Source organism: Sesamum indicum, linkage group LG13 (assembly GCF_000512975.1).
Source record: "Sesamum indicum cultivar Zhongzhi No. 13 linkage group LG13, S_indicum_v1.0, whole genome shotgun sequence".
Classification (NCBI taxonomy): Eukaryota; Viridiplantae; Streptophyta; class Magnoliopsida; order Lamiales; family Pedaliaceae; genus Sesamum; species Sesamum indicum.
The window spans coordinates 2,170,771-2,187,822 of NC_026157.1; the positions used below are offsets into that span (position 1 = coordinate 2,170,771).

Genomic DNA, 17,052 nt, shown 5'->3' on the forward strand with positions numbered 1-17,052 from the left:
TTTCTTGTTTTCTTTTCTAAATTTAGAGATCGTGTTGTCTTTTTTTTTTTCATTTTTTATAAATTACACGATCTCTCGTGAAATTTGACATAATTATATTATTTCTTGTTGTTTGAAAAATTGTTAATACCCCTTGATTTTAATAGTTATCTAACAATTAGCCCAATTCATTAATTTTTGTTAGGTTTCCTTTCATTTTTAATAGTGAACTGACCAAAATACCCTTGTGGATTAAGAATTATAATTTTATTTATTTTTTAAAACTTTTCTGAATATTTTTATAGACTAAGTGAATTTTTCTTTTTATAATTTTTCAAATTTTTTCATCCATCCCATTGGATTTATTTTACAAACTTTTATTTTTTTAAAAAAAAAATACAAAGGCAAAGTCGATAATTTTATACTTCTACATAAAAATTACATAATTTCATCAAACATAACAGAGGTATTTATAATTTTTTAAATAACAAGGGGTATTCGTAATTATGCCAAACTTTAGAAGAAGTCGTAATTTTTTTTGTTTTTTGTTTTTTTTTCAGAATTTTTTTTCACCAATTATACTTTCTGTTGCATTTAATCCGTAAATATAAGACAAAAGTACAATACATTGACTAAATTAACCATATAAAATAGGGTAAATTGCAAATTATCTATTTGTGTTATGGAAAATAGAATAATATCCCTTATGAAAAATAATATAGCAATTTACTGTCCTGTGTTTTTAAAAATGTAGCAATTTATTATCCTATGTTTTAAAAAATGAAACAATGTACCTTAAACACATGGGGATAAATTACTATTTATTTTTTAATGGGAAGTAATTCGTTGGTTTTCAATATCGGATGAGGGTAAATTGCGCATTCACCCCATGTAATACAAAAAATGACAAAAAACTTGGCCATCTTTTTTCTTCCTCCTCTACATCTATTGCTTCTCCCTCTCTTTTTTATCTCCTCCAACTTGACTCCTTCAAACTTCTTTATATATGAGTAACACGAAAAGTATTTAATATAGAGTAAATGTAAGCACATGCCCTCAATGAGTGTTTACAATATAGACGCTTAACGCAAACCGAATCCATACATAGGCATTAGGCACAATCTTGATCAGATATTAGTAGCCCACTTTGTGCAGCAAATTGCCAGTTAAATTCTCTCAGCAACCTGTTTTATAAGTAAAGACTGCAGCCCAGATGAGCTAAGCTTCTTGCTATTCTGCGTAGAGTAGATTGATAACAATGGAAGAAGATTTCGGAAGGGAGTCGACTGAGAGAGAAGCAGAAACATGGAACACAAAATGGGGTGATTTGGTGCAAGAGCTGAAGAGGGTGAGTTACATAGCAGCACCAATGGTAACTGTCTCAGTTTTGCAGTATCTGCTGCAAGTTGTATCAGTAATTATGGTGGGACACCTCGGTCAGCTGACGCTGTCGAGTGTCGCCATCGCTACTTCTTTAACTAACGTCACCGGCTTCAGTCTTCTTGTAAGTCATTTTCGCCATTAGCTCATAAAAAAGAACTGAATTTGGTGTTATTGTTTCTATAACCTTTTCCCCTGTTTCCTTCTGTGGTTTTGATAGTCAGGGCTGGTTTGCGGCCTGGAAACACTTTGTGGGCAGGCTTATGGAGCGAAGCAATACGACAAGCTCAGAATCTATACATATAGCGCGATATTTTCACTAGCTCTGGTTTGCATCCCTGTGTGTGTTCTGTGGTTGTTCATGGAGAAACTGCTTGTGTTGATGAGACAAGATCCTTTGGTCGCCCTTGAAGCACAAAAGTACTCTTTGTGGCTCATTCCTGCACTATTCGGGGGTGCAATTTCGAAGCCTCTTATACGATACTTGCAGACTCAGAGCTTGATTTTGCCTATGCTCCTGAGCTCCTTTGTTGTGCTATGTTGCCACGTTCCAACAAGTTGGGCTCTCATATATAGGTTGCACATGGGAAGCACCGGTGCAGCCGTAGCTACTTCTATATCCAATTGGTTATATGTGATTGTGCTGGTGTTATATATCAAATTCTCTACATCTTGCAAATATACAAGATTGGTATTCTCGGTTGATGCTTTCCGTGCTATGCGTCCGTTCTTTCGCTTGGCGCTTCCATCTGCAGTCATGGTTTGGTAGTATTTTCACTTCTTTGATCTCGTTCTATCCTTATTTTTTTCCTTTTCGTTTGTTTTCTTCCTTTCTAATGGTCATTATGCTCCCTAAAGTTGTATTTCCGGGTATGTGTTTATGACCGTAGCCTTAAATGGTGGTCGCTAGAGATACTTGTTCTGCTCTCTGGTCTTTTGCCAAATCCAGAACTTGAAACATCGGTGCTAGCAATATGGTATGCGAAATTCTTGATTTTAACTATATGCTTCATTGTTAAAAATGATTTTATAACTAGAGATATGATCTTAAACCTTATTTTTCACTCATCAGCCTAACAATTTCGACACTGCACTTAACTATTTCATATGGGTTTGGAGCTGCAGCAAGGTCTGTTTTTCCCTTCTCCATAATTTACAATCAACATAACTGTTTTAATACCTCTTGCGGCACTCGCGTATGCGTGGCTCATTTCATTAACGTGCAGCACTCGAGTATCAAACGAACTAGGCGCTGGAAACCCACACAAGGCCCGGAGGGCAGTTTTGGCCGTCATCTTTCTTTCCATCATAGAAACTATCAGCACAAGCATAGTCCTGTTCTCCTGTCGTCACATATTGGGCCGGGCTTATAGCAACGAGAAGCAAGTCGTGAATTACGTCGCTGTAATGACTCCTCTTATATGCGCCTCCACGGTCACAGACAGCCTACAAGCAGCTATCTCCGGTTCGTTCAACGCATGCGTTTCCATGCCTTATTTCATCTGCCGAGTTTTCAGTTTTGTTTGAGCAAATTGTGTGCGTTTTGCTTTGCTGATGTGCAACAGGAGTTGCAAGAGGGAGTGGGTGGCAACATATTGGTGCTTATGTGAACTTAGGGGCATTTTACCTCGTGGGAATTCCAGTGGCTCTACTGCTTGGCTTCGTTGAGCACTTAAAAGCAAAGGGATTTTGGATTGGAATAGTTATTGGTTCGATCTTACAATCAGCCATTCTATCAGTCATAACAGGCTGCACAGATTGGCAAAAGCAGGTTCATTTCCTGGCCTGATATTACTTGCTAATGAAAGGGGTGAAAGAATACTATCAATCTTGTGAGAATTCAAGTAATTAGAAAATAACACAATAATTTCTTTCCTCAAATTAATTTTATCCGAATCAGATTTAATTATACCAAATTAATCATATTTCCTCGAAGTATGATTGATTATACGGTAAGTATATTACGTTCATTATATGATTAGGTAAATTACCGCCACTTTCATAAAATTTGACAAAATTATAAATACTTTTTCGTTGTTTAGAAAACTAGAAATACAATCGTCATCTAACAACGAGCTCATTCCGTTATCATTCATTAGGTTTTCCTCAAATTTTTATGATGGACTGATAAAAATATCATTTTTGAATTATGAATTATAATTTTATAACGTTTTTAGAATTTCTAAAATTTTGAAACGTTTTTTTAGAATTTTTTTTCTACATTTTTCAAATATTTTTTTAGAAAAGAAATAAAAATAAATAAAATAGTAATTTTCATGTCACCGCCTAAAGTTACATAATTATTTTCTATTTCAAGAATATTTATTAGTTTTCAAACAAATTATAACAAATCTAATAGCAATTCTAATTTCCTTTATATAATATTTGAGTTCAACCAAATCTAATTTTAATAAAACTGAAGATGAGATTTTGTTATTTATCTGTGCAGGCAACAAGAGCGAGGGAAAGGATAACTGAGGGCGGATCATCCGAAGCAAATGACTAAAGAAAAAAAATTTAAGAGAAGTTGGAAGGTATAGGCTGGTCCATGATAGGAGCTGAAATAGGTTCTCCATTTTTATTATTTCTTTTCTCAACCTGTAAAAATAACTTGATTGATACATTTGGTTTAAATTTTTATAACGTTAATGCGACGGCTTATGCCAATAATTTTGAAGTAAATGCAATAATCTTGACTTTGGATTTGAGTATTTGGAAGTGAATTTGCAACTTGGATCTTTTTGAGAATACATTTGAAATATACATTTATGACATTAATTTGAAGATTTAACGCCTGTAATCCCGAATTAAAAACTGTAATTTGTGGCGCACCTTCGACGAACAACTCAATCTCCGCCTTGAACGTCTTTGAATATTCTCGAATTTGAGGAACTGTGTAAGAGAATTATTTGTCCTTTTTCGCTCACTTCAGTCTTCGTTCTCTATCTCTGTGTCAAATAGGTAGAATTGTGATGCATTTGACCTTTTATATTATCTTTTTATAATTTAATTTAAAGAGATAAATATATCAAATATTTGGCAAGTCATGATTGGTTAATTTAATCTCTTTAATATTCGTATTTTTTAAAAAGATAAATATCAAATTATTTATCTTCATTTGATTGGAGAGCATATGCAGTTGCTCCACATAAAGCCTTCTGATTGTCTTGAATCTTTGACTAAGAAACATGATTTGATTAGTCGAAACACTTTAATTTGGCACTTGTCAGCCATTCGTTTGACGGCCAAATATATGTAATATATCAATTAAATTAACTATTTAAACTTGGAATTAATTTAGTAAATTCTAAATATAAATAGAAAAAAAATTATAATTAATAATTAATATATTATTTTACAGTTGTCACCATTCAATTGGACATAAAAATTTATTTGTCTACTGTTCCAAAATTTAACATTCCCACCAAAAAATTAATTTCCCCCAAAAAATTTTTAGAATTTTCGCAAAACGAATAGGAGCGGTATTTAGAACGACTTTATATAACGGCCATTCCAAAATTTCAATTTTCCTCCACATTTTGAGCCATTGCCAAAATAGATTCGCCAAATATTGTAAATTTTGGAACGGCTCTTATAATATTTTTTTTTAAAAACATTTTTGCCGTTTCAAATATTAATTTTTATTTTTTAAGAACTTATTCATAAAATATTATAAATTTAAATATTTCACAAAATATTAGATAATTGGAACAGCTTGTGGACCTTTCAAATGTATAATATTTTATAACGGCTTTATATTCGATTCTTGGAACGAAAGTTCTATTTTTTCAGTGACCGTTACAACGTCAAAACTGCCGTTCCAAAAACCAATTTGTAGCAGTAAAAATTTTATATCGGAGTTTGCAATGGGCACGACGAATTATATTTGGAATGGCCTTTAAACCAGATTTTGGAACGGTGAACTTTCAAAAAAAGAGAATCCGTTCCAAATTTTAATAACATTTTCAAAACCCATTCCAGATTGTAACGGTCAAGTTTTTGTAACGGCTTTACGAATATGTATATTTAGAAACAGTCTTTGTAACTATTTTGCCGTTCCAAACTTACAAATTTTTTCTGGCAAAACGTGACATCAACAATTATTTTCTGTTTCAAAGTTGCTACAAATATCGTTCCAATTAAAAAAGCTGGCAATACCCTTTTCTTCTTTTTGTAGTATAAATGCATTCTTATATACGATATTATTTGTTTAGGGCAGTGTTTACATGGTATATTTATTTCTCATAGTATTTATTTACTTTGATCAAATTAGTACTATTTTTTTTTTAGATAACATACATTGTCATTGCAATTCAAACTTAAATTGCACTATTAGTATTGTTTAACCTCCATTATATTATGAAAAAAAGAGAAAAAAGAGAGTAAAAGTACAATATAAAAACCATTATATGATATTAATATTATAATAAATTCAATGGACCATAAGTTAGTCATTTTAAAATTTTCAACAGGACTTCTAATTGAATAACAATTGAGAATTTTTATCTGAAATTTTTTAATATTTATTCTTTATTATTTTTTTATTTTTGAAGTTTGAAATAGTACTTACATCTTCCTCATATGCTATTAATTTTAAATTTTGATAGTGCCAAGTAACTTATTTGTTTATAAATCTTAAATTTCTGACCAAACCCTAATGCATCTGAAGAGGTACAAACATCTTCACCTTATATATATATAGATAGTTTGGTTCGAAAATATTTATTTGACTTACAATAAATCGATAGGTCAATCAGATGATAGATGTGAATTTCCAATCAACTTTTTGTTGTTATCAACAAATTTGTAAATGTTAGTAACAGATGATCTACTTTCCGCACGAAAACATAAACCTATCCATATTCTACAGAAAAAATTAAGTGTTTCGGGTGAAAAATACATATGATCAGCTATGTAGATGAGGCAAGAAAGACAGAAAACATACAACCTCCACCATTCATCCGGTTTAAAAAGATGTGGAAAAGCAATTGCATGTTGCAATATAAAGCAGCCAACAGGCACAAGGGGCCAAAGCACAATACCATATCTGCAGGAGACAAGAAGATAACAAAAACCAATAAGACAATTGTTTTTCCTTGGCGCTGCTTCAATTTTGGGAGGTGGTGATCACAAAAGCACTTGTGAATATGAAGACTTCACAAACTATCCAATATATGTGATTGATTACCTTTAAAATATATATTAGGTTAAATTATATTTTTCGTCTTGTAATTTTAGGTTATTAGTATATTTTTTGGTCCTGTGACTTATTCTTTTTAGACATTTCACATTTGGTCTTTTTTTGACAAATTTAGTCATGTATTGACAATTTTGATCCTGACAACTCATAGTTACAGGACCATAAATGAGATCTATTACTGTATGAAGAGGACCAAATTTGCCAATACAAGACTATACTTGTAAAAAACAAACAAATGTAAGATGTTCAGAACTAAATTCGTAAAAAAAAATATGTAAATGGAGTAAGTTATAGAACCGAAAGTAATAAAAAACTAAAGTTAAAGGACCAAGATTGTTATTTTGCCTATTACTATATATTATATAGAAACTACATAACAAATTATTATTTAATTTATTGTACTTTGATTGAATTGCATTCTATCAAACTCACTTCTACTACTATATATATATAATGTTGTCTTTGCAAATACAAGATGAACTCTAGGATTAATTAGGAGCAACTTAAAGGGAGTGATGACAGAAGAATAGAGAGCACAAAGGAGTGAGATGCAAACTTGATGGCACTTCATCATCTGTGCTCTCTATCTTCTGTCAACAACACTCCCCCCACTCTCCACCCCTAACACACAATTAAACAGTCATCTATATATGTACTTATAATAGTTTGGATCATTTCAAATGGAAAAAGAGTGTAATAAGTAACATTCGGAAGATCAATGCAAATCCAAAACTTGCAGAAAACGACTCCAGGCGAAAGAAAGAATTAAGCAATGCAATGGCTGTTCTTGGCTAAGATATATATGTGTCCGGATGGTGACAGGAACTGAGAATATATAGGATGAAGGGCAGCAAGGTGATGACAGAAGAAGAGAGAGCACAAAGATTGAGATACATGTCCACACTACTCCTGATAATTTGTATACTCATCATCTGTGCTCTCTCTCTTCTGTCAACCATCACCTGTACAACCTCACCCTATAATCTCAGTCAACATAAGACAACAAAGACAAGGAATACCACACATACACACAGAGAGAAACACACGTACACAAACGTTTATTATAATCACCACTCAGACAATAATCTCAAACAGTAATCAGCAGAAAACAATTGAGTAACATGTATGTGACAATAACTGAAGCTTTTGCAGAAATCGGGACCGGGTCAACTGGATCAACTGTTTGGTGCAAATCAACGGAAGACGATATAGTAGAAAAGGAGAGGAGACAGTAGAACTAACTAGGATTTGAGAGCATAAGTTGGTATGATGTTGAGGTTCTTGCAGCACCTCTATTTATAGTGTAAAACTGCGCTTTTAGCTTACACCCCCATTGTTCTTTTTGGCAATGGATGTGTATGAATCAATCAAACCCCAATGAAGCTGCAATTTGGCTTTTATTAGCGCTGTAAAATTCTATAAGTATGGTAGATTTGACATGATGAAAAGGGTTAATTTTGACGATATGGGAAGAAAAAGGTGATGCATCCGCTCATTGAAACAGACATGGGTAGATTAGATTTGTGGGCGCGGCAAATATAATAATACATGAATCTGCTGTATGCATCCAAGAGAAAAGGTTGAAATTCCCGGCAGTAGAGTTGAGAATAAGAACCTTACAAGTATTTGGGTGCGGGACAGAATCAACTTAATTATTTGTGGAGCTGGAAGCTTGTAATTTTTGAGATTGACGTATGTATGGGTAAGACCACATATTCCACTCTTCCAAATGTTTAACAGCTTTCATTACATTTTACCCCTCATCAAACTATTAATAATTTAGTTCAAATGATTTTTTAGGAATTGTCGTACGTACTTTTGGTCTTTATATTTTGCCACTTATTCGCTTCGAGTTCCCAAAACTTGCCCACCAATTTAGCTTTTCAATCTTCACATTTTTTAATAGTTTTTGCCCTATCGTACTAAAAGAATTATAATATTTAATTACAGTTAATTGTCATGGTCAATAGCAAATAGTCGTAACAAATAGTTATTGATCACGGTCACACAATGGTTGTTGGTCTTGGTTTGCATTGGTAAATTATTTTTTCACAATGAAAATGCTGATTTTTTGCGTCGATTTTATTTACCGTAGTTAATAATAGTTATTTTACAACAATTTTTAGTCATAATCTAATATTGTAGCCAATAGTAATTTTTTTTTTAGAGCCATTAAGTTTGGTTGTCATATTTGATGGAAAGTAATCATGTGAGAGGTATGTAATCAATTTTGGCAGGGAAGGCAAGCTGCTGATTGTTCTCTCCAAAATTGAACTCGTTGCCAAGTTATTAATTCCATTTTGTACACTTTGTTTATAGAAGCTTGCACTCATTTATTCAATTTGTAGTCCGCTTTCTTCACTAACACAATCAACACATTGAAAATCAGTCAAAAAATACGATGAAATATGGGGAGCAAAATATTTCTTTAATCCCATAAAATAAGGATAGAATATGTTTTGATACCATAACTATGACATGTATTGCTTTTAGTCCTACAAAACTCATAATCACCCATTTTTAGTCCCAAAAATTCGTGCGCACTGTGATTTTGGGACTAAAAGAGCGCTGTTTGGGACTAAAAAGGCATAATTTTGTGACTAAAAAATCCAGAATTATATTTTTTTGGGATTAAAAAAAGGTAATTTTCAGTTTTACGAAGCTAAAAGCGTCACTTACCAAAGTTGTGGTGCCAAAAAAAAATTATGCTCTTATTTTTTGGGATTAAGAAAAACATTTTGGCCGAAGTAGGGCATACTTGACATATATAGACGCTAATTGTCAGCAATAAGGTGGGAAAGCGAGAGAATTCCCCTCCCAAATAGACCTCACTTACCTGTCGCATGCTCCAGGGAAATCAAGGGTATGTTTGGTTCTTGATCTCGCTTTCTAATTCAACAATTCACAACAATTTCGTTCAAAATCTTAGAACTTCTAATTAAACCCTAGATTTCTCCGATTAATTCTGGAAACTGGTGTGTGCAATATGTGGATTTTGGTGGATGATTTGGTAGAGGGTCATGTGAATTTAAGGTCGGAGATTGCAGATCTTTGAGAGAGAATAAGAGAGACAAAACACTGGATTCATATGAGAGCAAGCTAACAGGATGAACCACTAAAACCCTAACTTCTTCTTTTCAATAAGTCAGTAATAAATCAATTGAGATAAATATCAATTTTTATTTAATTTTTTTATAATATCAAAGAATCAGTTAATTTTGATTAACGGATGGACCTATTTGCTATATGGATGCAAACTTATAGAAATACTAGCTAAATATAATTTTTTCAAACCACAACAAATCTACGTATTATTACGCCAAGTCATAGGAGATGAGAGTGTAATTATTCCTCAAATTAAGCATCCAAATTAATAAAATCGACAAAAAAATGTGAAGATTGGGGAATAAAATCGTGAGTCAAATTTTGGGGATAAAAAACAGAATAAGTAGGTAACTATAGGGATAAAAAATGTATTTACCCTCGTTCTTTTAGCTATTCATTAATTAAACTACACATCTACAAGAAAATGGTGTTAGAAAAGAAAATAAAATTAGTGACAAAGTATTAAAATTTTAATTTTAAGATTATCATTACAATTCTATATATATATACATATATAGTGAGTATAATTTTGATATGTTATAATATAATTTTAAAAACTATATTATAAATAACTACAATTTAAAAATTACGATAAATCAATACTATTTGTTAATTTTATTAGTGTTAATCATTGAGAAAACTTAAAATTTTACTAGTGTTGATCAAATTTGTCACGATTTTTACCAAAATATTTGTTATGGTTTTAGCTATAGCTAATACATCGATCCCACTTACAGAAACAATGGCTAACAATCGTTGCAAGCAGTTGTTAATTTACATCGCCATGTTTTTATTTTCTTGCTTTTGACCATAATAATTGACTACAATGAAAAATGATATTTTTCTTGTGATCAAACCTGTAGCAAAATGGCCATAAATTTGGTGGGAGATTGTTCCGTCGCAATCCGTCACTATCTCGCTGTAATATTTATCTTGTTTGTGTCGGAATTGCAAATCGCGACAGATTTATGACAAGTTTAAATGAATTAGAGACGGATGACATTTGAGGTTGGCAACCGTAGGAAACATGTTTGAACCCATTACAAACTCCGACAACATTGGGACGGGTTATCTGTTGTGAGTTTGATCATGGTATGCAACAGCCTTGTCTTCTCTCTCAACTTCCTGTGTTAAAATTGCAAGTATATTACCGTCTCAAAATCCGTGTCCTAATATAACTCTAATTAAATTCCATTTCAAAACTGTCGCAAATGCAACAACTATCTCCAAATCTGAAAAAGAGCCAAAAGATCTACATTAATGCACTACTCATAGGTTGCGTGCTTTAGTCTGAGAAGGCATTTTCATGTGACCTATATACTCATATATATGTATATATTTCTATATAGTTTTTGTTTTGTTTGTAGCAGCAGCAGCTTCCATGGGTGGATATTTTGGACCTGGATGATTGTGACAACAGGCAGATTTGGACCTGGAAAAGGAATCAGTATATATGCTGGAAATTTCTGAACATGGAAATTAATTAAAATATTGAATGAGGAGAGATTGGGTGCACGCATGGGATTTAGATACATTAGGCATAATTGGGAAAACTGCAAGTGGCCCAGAAGCATGGAGAAGAAGAATCCCCATCGCAAATGCCTTATCAATAAGGATTTTTCATATCTGTTGCTTTATCCCGAAACTACCACACAATGGGGCGGTGGGCACTCATATCCTCCACCTGTCTTCACCCCCTAAATTTACATTAGGGTTTTATCTACTGCTTTAGGAATCTATGCAACATTAAAGCAACATTCTCAAAAAAATGGATCACTCCTTTTCCAAAGTATATAGCAATATTCCATCATCTAAATATTTCATGGTAATTGGGCTATAGGTTAGTTATATTCCATTCAAATGTTCCCCAATGGAAATCCTATAGTCATCATCACCTTCAGATTTTTTGTTATAAATGTCACGACCCGGGCCCGTGAGTCCGTAGAACTGGAGAATTGTCTCCGAACTAATTGAGTGTCTCATGAAATTTGGATATAAATAACTCATTAGAAAAGAATTACTATAAAAAATTATGCCAATAGCTAAAAAAATTATATAAAGAGTAGTAGACGTGTTGGTGAGTAGCAACAAATTTAACAAAGAATAAAAATTTTAAGTTCTTATAATTATTTCAAAATTACCATCGAAAACAAAATGTTTTCTAGAAAGCAATGTTAATGTTGCAACACTTCGTAGTTGGCTTTAGAAAGAATATGAAGTTCCCCCAAAATTTACTAACGGAATATTTCCGTTATTAAATATTTAATTTTCTTGCTAAATTTATTGCTAGCGTTAATTAACAATGAATTTCATTCACTTTGCAAAGAATTTGTTTTGCTAATGAAATTATGAAATTCATGTAGGTTATTCATATGAGATGGGGTAACGCGGCATCCTTGTCTTAACGTGACATAGCCCATGATTGATTGTCATCGGATTCTAGAGGTAGCTTCTACAGGTTCAAGAGGTGGATCCCGCGCATATATATCACTTTTTTTCCTATAGGTTCAAGAGTTGACTCTTGTACATGTAGTAATTTGTCCACCATAACACTAAATTTTCGATTGTACTTGGCAATTAGCTCTAATACAATTTCTCATGTTTAGAACCTGTTGGACACGAGCATTGCCTTAAGACCCAATGAATGGGTCATAAAATTCAGCTATGAACTATTCATTGAAAAGAAATATACAATGGATCCACTTGAGTTTTTTAACAAAAACTTATATGTTAGTCATCTTTTCAGCCCTAGTCTGTGGGGGATGGTGTATCATAATAAATTAGTTTGTGGCTTGTGACTTGATCAGTACCCCGTTGTGTGAGGTACTTGTTCTAACTTCATATGAGCTTCACGATTTTTTCATAAAAAAAATGCCTTGCTAGAGAAATTATAAGGTTTTGGGGCTTATAAGTCACTCAAGTTTTTGGTCTGCAATCAATATGGGGCGCTTGCCTACATCATCAGCACCCAGATGAGGGGCTTGAAATAAGCACATGGCCACATTCCAACAGACATCCCCACATAATGTGTCTTGCGACTTGATGGGTGCCCCTTTGTGTTATGTATTTCATAAGCCTCAAAGCCTCCTCTCTTTAGCAAGACGTTTTAATACACTAAGGTGTTTCTCCCTACGGGACCAAGCCAAAGCGAACAATATCTCGCTACGGGATTGGCTGAGCTAAGACCTCGTCTCTTGTTAGGCGCATTTTTAGGATAAAATCATAAGGCTCATATATTGAAATCCAGTTGACAATACCTAGCGCAAAATTGGGTACTAATCGAGTCGCAAGCACATCATTTGGCGTCGTCTATGAGAACGAGATCATGTGTCCCTCCCAAGCTTCTCATCTGGGGAGCTGAGGATGTAGGCTAGCGTTCCATATTAATTGCAAACGAAGAGTTTGGGTGGCTTATAATCCCAAAGGCCTCATCTCCTTTGCGAGCCACCAGAAAAATTGTAATTTAGGTCCCATAACTTACCCCTTTGTCAATTTTGGTCCCCTAAATTCAAAAAAAAATTATAATTTACGTCACATTACCCATTTTTATTAAATTATTAACGAAAGGAGCACATGCAGAGCGTGTGCAATGCTCCTTCCATGAATAATTTAACAGAAATTGATAATGGGATATAAATTATAATTTTTTTGAACTTGTTGGACTAAAATTTGCTGTGTCTTAAAATAATAAGACTAAAATCACAAATGGATAACTTATGGGACGTAGCAATATTTTCGACAGATGACAAATGAAAAATGGAAAACGGAGTTGTGACCTTGTACACAAAATATTTATATGGCTCATGCCCAAGCGAACCCAATTTCACATGCTAGTTGTTGTTCGTGTACTCCTCCTTACCTACTTCCAAATCATAAGATTTATTAGTGTTTCAAAAGTTGAGTCAATTTCAAGTAATGTACATGTCCACCTAAGTCATACCAAAATATTTGTTGTCTCTATTCTTCCCTCTCTAAATAAAATTTTGTTTTTAACAAAATAATTATTTTTGTTTGTTTATGTTTTTATATCGTTATTTTTTAAAATAGTTGCAATGAGTTAGTTGGTTTAACCCATAAAAAAAGTTACTTGTATTAAATTAAATAGGATGTTAGTTGTTTTAGCCCATTAAAAAGGGTAAAATACAATCACATCTCTTGAAATTTATTAATTAAAAATATCTTCTTATTATTTAAAAAACTTATAAATATGCCTCTTTTAACGTTCATCTAACAACGAGTTCATTCCATTAGCCTCCATTATGATTTTATTTGTTGATTAGAGTAATTATTCATATCGATCTGATTTGTTGATTAAAAGAAAGAAAGATTTAAGATATAAGAGAAAGTAAATGGCAAAAGGCAAAAAATTACAATTTACATCTGATAACGTACTCATTTGCTATTTTAGGCCCATTTACATCTCATAACGTACTCATCTGTTTTATGACTCAACAGATTTAGTTCGACAAGTCAAAAAAAGTTGCAATTTACGTCCTATTACCTATTTTCATTAAATTGTTAACAGAATGAGCACTGCACGTGCAACGCACATGCTCCTTCTATTAACAATTTAACAGAAATGGGTAAAGGAGGTAAATTGTAATTTTTTGGGACTTATGAGACTAAACTTATTAAGTTGTAAAATAATAGGACAAAATCACAAATGAGATAAGTTATGGGATGTAAATTGCAATTTTTCAATGCCTTTTTAGGATAAAATCGTGAGGCCCATACAAAGTTTGAGCGAACAATAACTCGCACAATGGGGCACCGATCGAGTCGCAGCCACATCTATGATGCATATACTTGTAATGTTAAATTATTATTAGGGATATAAAAATAATTTTTATACCTAAAATATGCCATAAATATATATGCCTTTCTACACCCTAAAATTCTCAACTCCACTATAAATACCCAAATATTATTTTTAATGCAAGTTATTATTCATGATTTGGCAAGACAACAAATACAGATATATCATGAATACACACTTGTAATATAAATCAAATTATTATATAGGTACAAAAGTAATTTGGATACCCAAAATACACCATAAGTATATATATATACCTTACCACATATTATAATTCCCAACTCCACTATAAATACTTAAAATATTATTTATTATTTTACCTCTATTATATTTTTAAAAAATAAATAAGAGTAACTTTTATACACTTTTATTTCTATTCATCTATTCTTTAGTACGTATCATATACAATTTATTTTAAAAATTAACACATAAAAGGATAAAAAATATTAATCCATGTTGAGGCCAGTCCTGATATTCTTATTATTTAAAATTTTGTGATATTTATTCTTTCATATATACACATATATTTAGTTTTGAAGTTTATATTAGCACGATGTTTTATATATTATTCTGATGCTATTTATTTTAAATTTTAATGTGCTCTAATAAATTAATACTTTTAAAGTATTTAAAATTATCTTGTAACAAATTAATTGTGTAGAAATTTGATTGGCTTATTTATTTTTTGGTTGGATGCACTTATCATTGAGGTATTGAAACTCTTAAACAGTCTTCTTTTGAAAGAATTTTATAAACTAATTTTGATTTATTATTAAAAAGATCAGTTAAGTATGAGAATAAACACATATATTAATGTTGAGATTGTGTTGATGTTTAATTAACTAAATGATGTCTATTTTTCAATAAGTCTCTATTCATTAATGTTATTACAATCAAATTTTATCATTGATGCAATATAATTTGTAATAAAAGAATTCTATCCGATTATCAATAATGAAAGGGAAAAGTATTATTTTAGTCCGTTAAATATGCCTAATTTTAATTTTAGTTCGATAACTATAACCATTTTTTTTAAATCCAGTAACTTACGAAATTGCTTACTTTTAGTCCTCTGGTATATTTTTGGACAATTTTACCCATATAAGTGCATATGGACTAAAACTGCCTTTCAAAAGTTGTATAGGGGTAAAATTATCCGAAAATCTGGAAAAGGACTAAAAGTAAGTATTTCGTAAGTTACTAGACCTAAACAAAAATGGACATAATTATCGGACTAAAATTAAAATTAGGCATACTTAATGAACTAAAATAATACTTTTCCTATGATAAAATAACTTGAGGATAATTTTGTTACAATAAAATGTTGAAACTACTACAGTTAGCGTTTTTCTTTTTTCACTTTTGGGGAAAAATGGGTAGTTTTCGAAGTGTCTTGTCAATTTTTAACGCACAGTTAATTGCTTCATTTATCACTTTCCATTTTTGGACAATTGCAACTGTTTTGCCCAATAAAAAGGAAATGTCAGGTTATGTTTGTCCTACACACTGCACAAGACAGGACACATCCACATATTCAGATTGCGACTTATTCAAATTCATGTCTGAAATAAATATAGCAAGTCTCTTGCAAATTTTCTGAAACAGGGGAACGTCATTTGCGAGATAATTTCATATATTTTAAAATATATTAATTGTCGTAGGACGCCATCTTTATGTATAACAAATTATTTTTTATAGTTTAGAATATACATTTTCAGGAAAAAAAAACTCTAATTTTAGGGTATTAGTGCATGACAAGAAAATGATGTAATAGTGTCACAAATTCCCGTTTGTGAGTGAAAGTGTCTTTTTATTTTATATTAGTATAAACTATGAAGAAGAATAAATATACAATATAACATATTATATAATTAAAAGAAAAAAGAAAAAAAACCAACTTAAAGAAATTATCGACCAAAAAAAAGTATAGTGGTGACACACGCAACTGTGGTGAGTGAAAAGTATTTTTTTCTTTTAATGTTACTGTAGATATGTTTCGATATATATATATATATATACACTCACATATGAATATATAATATGTATAGTTACGCCTATGTTTAAGAAAGTACTCTTTTGAAAAGATTTTAGAACAAGGACACTAAATAGTACATTATTATTTTCATCCAAATCATAACAAATTAAAGTGGGTAATATATAAACGGTGAATTTTCAGAAGGGATGTAAGTGTAATTTTAAAAAATAATTTAAAAAAAATATAATTCCGCATAACTTTTCAGAGGAAGTTTAGATATAACTAATCCTATATATATATAGAAATACAATAAATATTTGGTATATATTAGTTAGATATTACATATTATACATTGCTTGTATTATTTTTACAAACATTATTACATATACGTTACGATACACACACATCGTTACATATATACCCAGTAATTTCAGTCGGAAGGACCAAAAGTCCGGAAAGAATTTTGGGCATAAGGATAAAAACATTCTTTGTAGCTTATATTATTCTTAATTATTAATTGGGCTTACGTAGAAATAACTATTTATTTTATTTATATTGAAAGGGTAGGAATAACTATTTTGAACATATATCTTTTCT

The 17,052-nt window shown here is 31.6% G+C and overlaps 1 protein-coding gene across 1 annotated transcript; it reads left to right on the forward strand.

Annotated features, from left to right (window-relative positions):
• LOC105176142 (protein DETOXIFICATION 1-like) lies at positions 911-4,041 on the forward strand. Its single transcript, XM_011098855.2, has 7 exons — positions 911-1,483; positions 1,580-2,124; positions 2,250-2,336; positions 2,432-2,488; positions 2,586-2,824; positions 2,925-3,130; positions 3,809-4,041. Exons 1-7 carry the CDS (start codon positions 1,238-1,240, stop codon positions 3,863-3,865), a joined length of 1,437 nt encoding a protein of 478 aa, XP_011097157.1. The 5' UTR covers positions 911-1,237; the 3' UTR covers positions 3,866-4,041.

Coding starts and splice junctions, on each gene's coding strand:
- LOC105176142 (XM_011098855.2), top strand. CDS start 1,238: ATGGAAGAAGATTTCGGAAGGGAGTCGACTGAGAGAGAAGCAGAAACA. Junction 1,484..1,579: donor TCACCGGCTTCAGTCTTCTT/GTAAGTCATTTT, acceptor TGGTTTTGATAG/TCAGGGCTGGTTTGCGGCCT. Junction 2,489..2,585: donor GGGTTTGGAGCTGCAGCAAG/GTCTGTTTTTCC, acceptor ATTAACGTGCAG/CACTCGAGTATCAAACGAAC.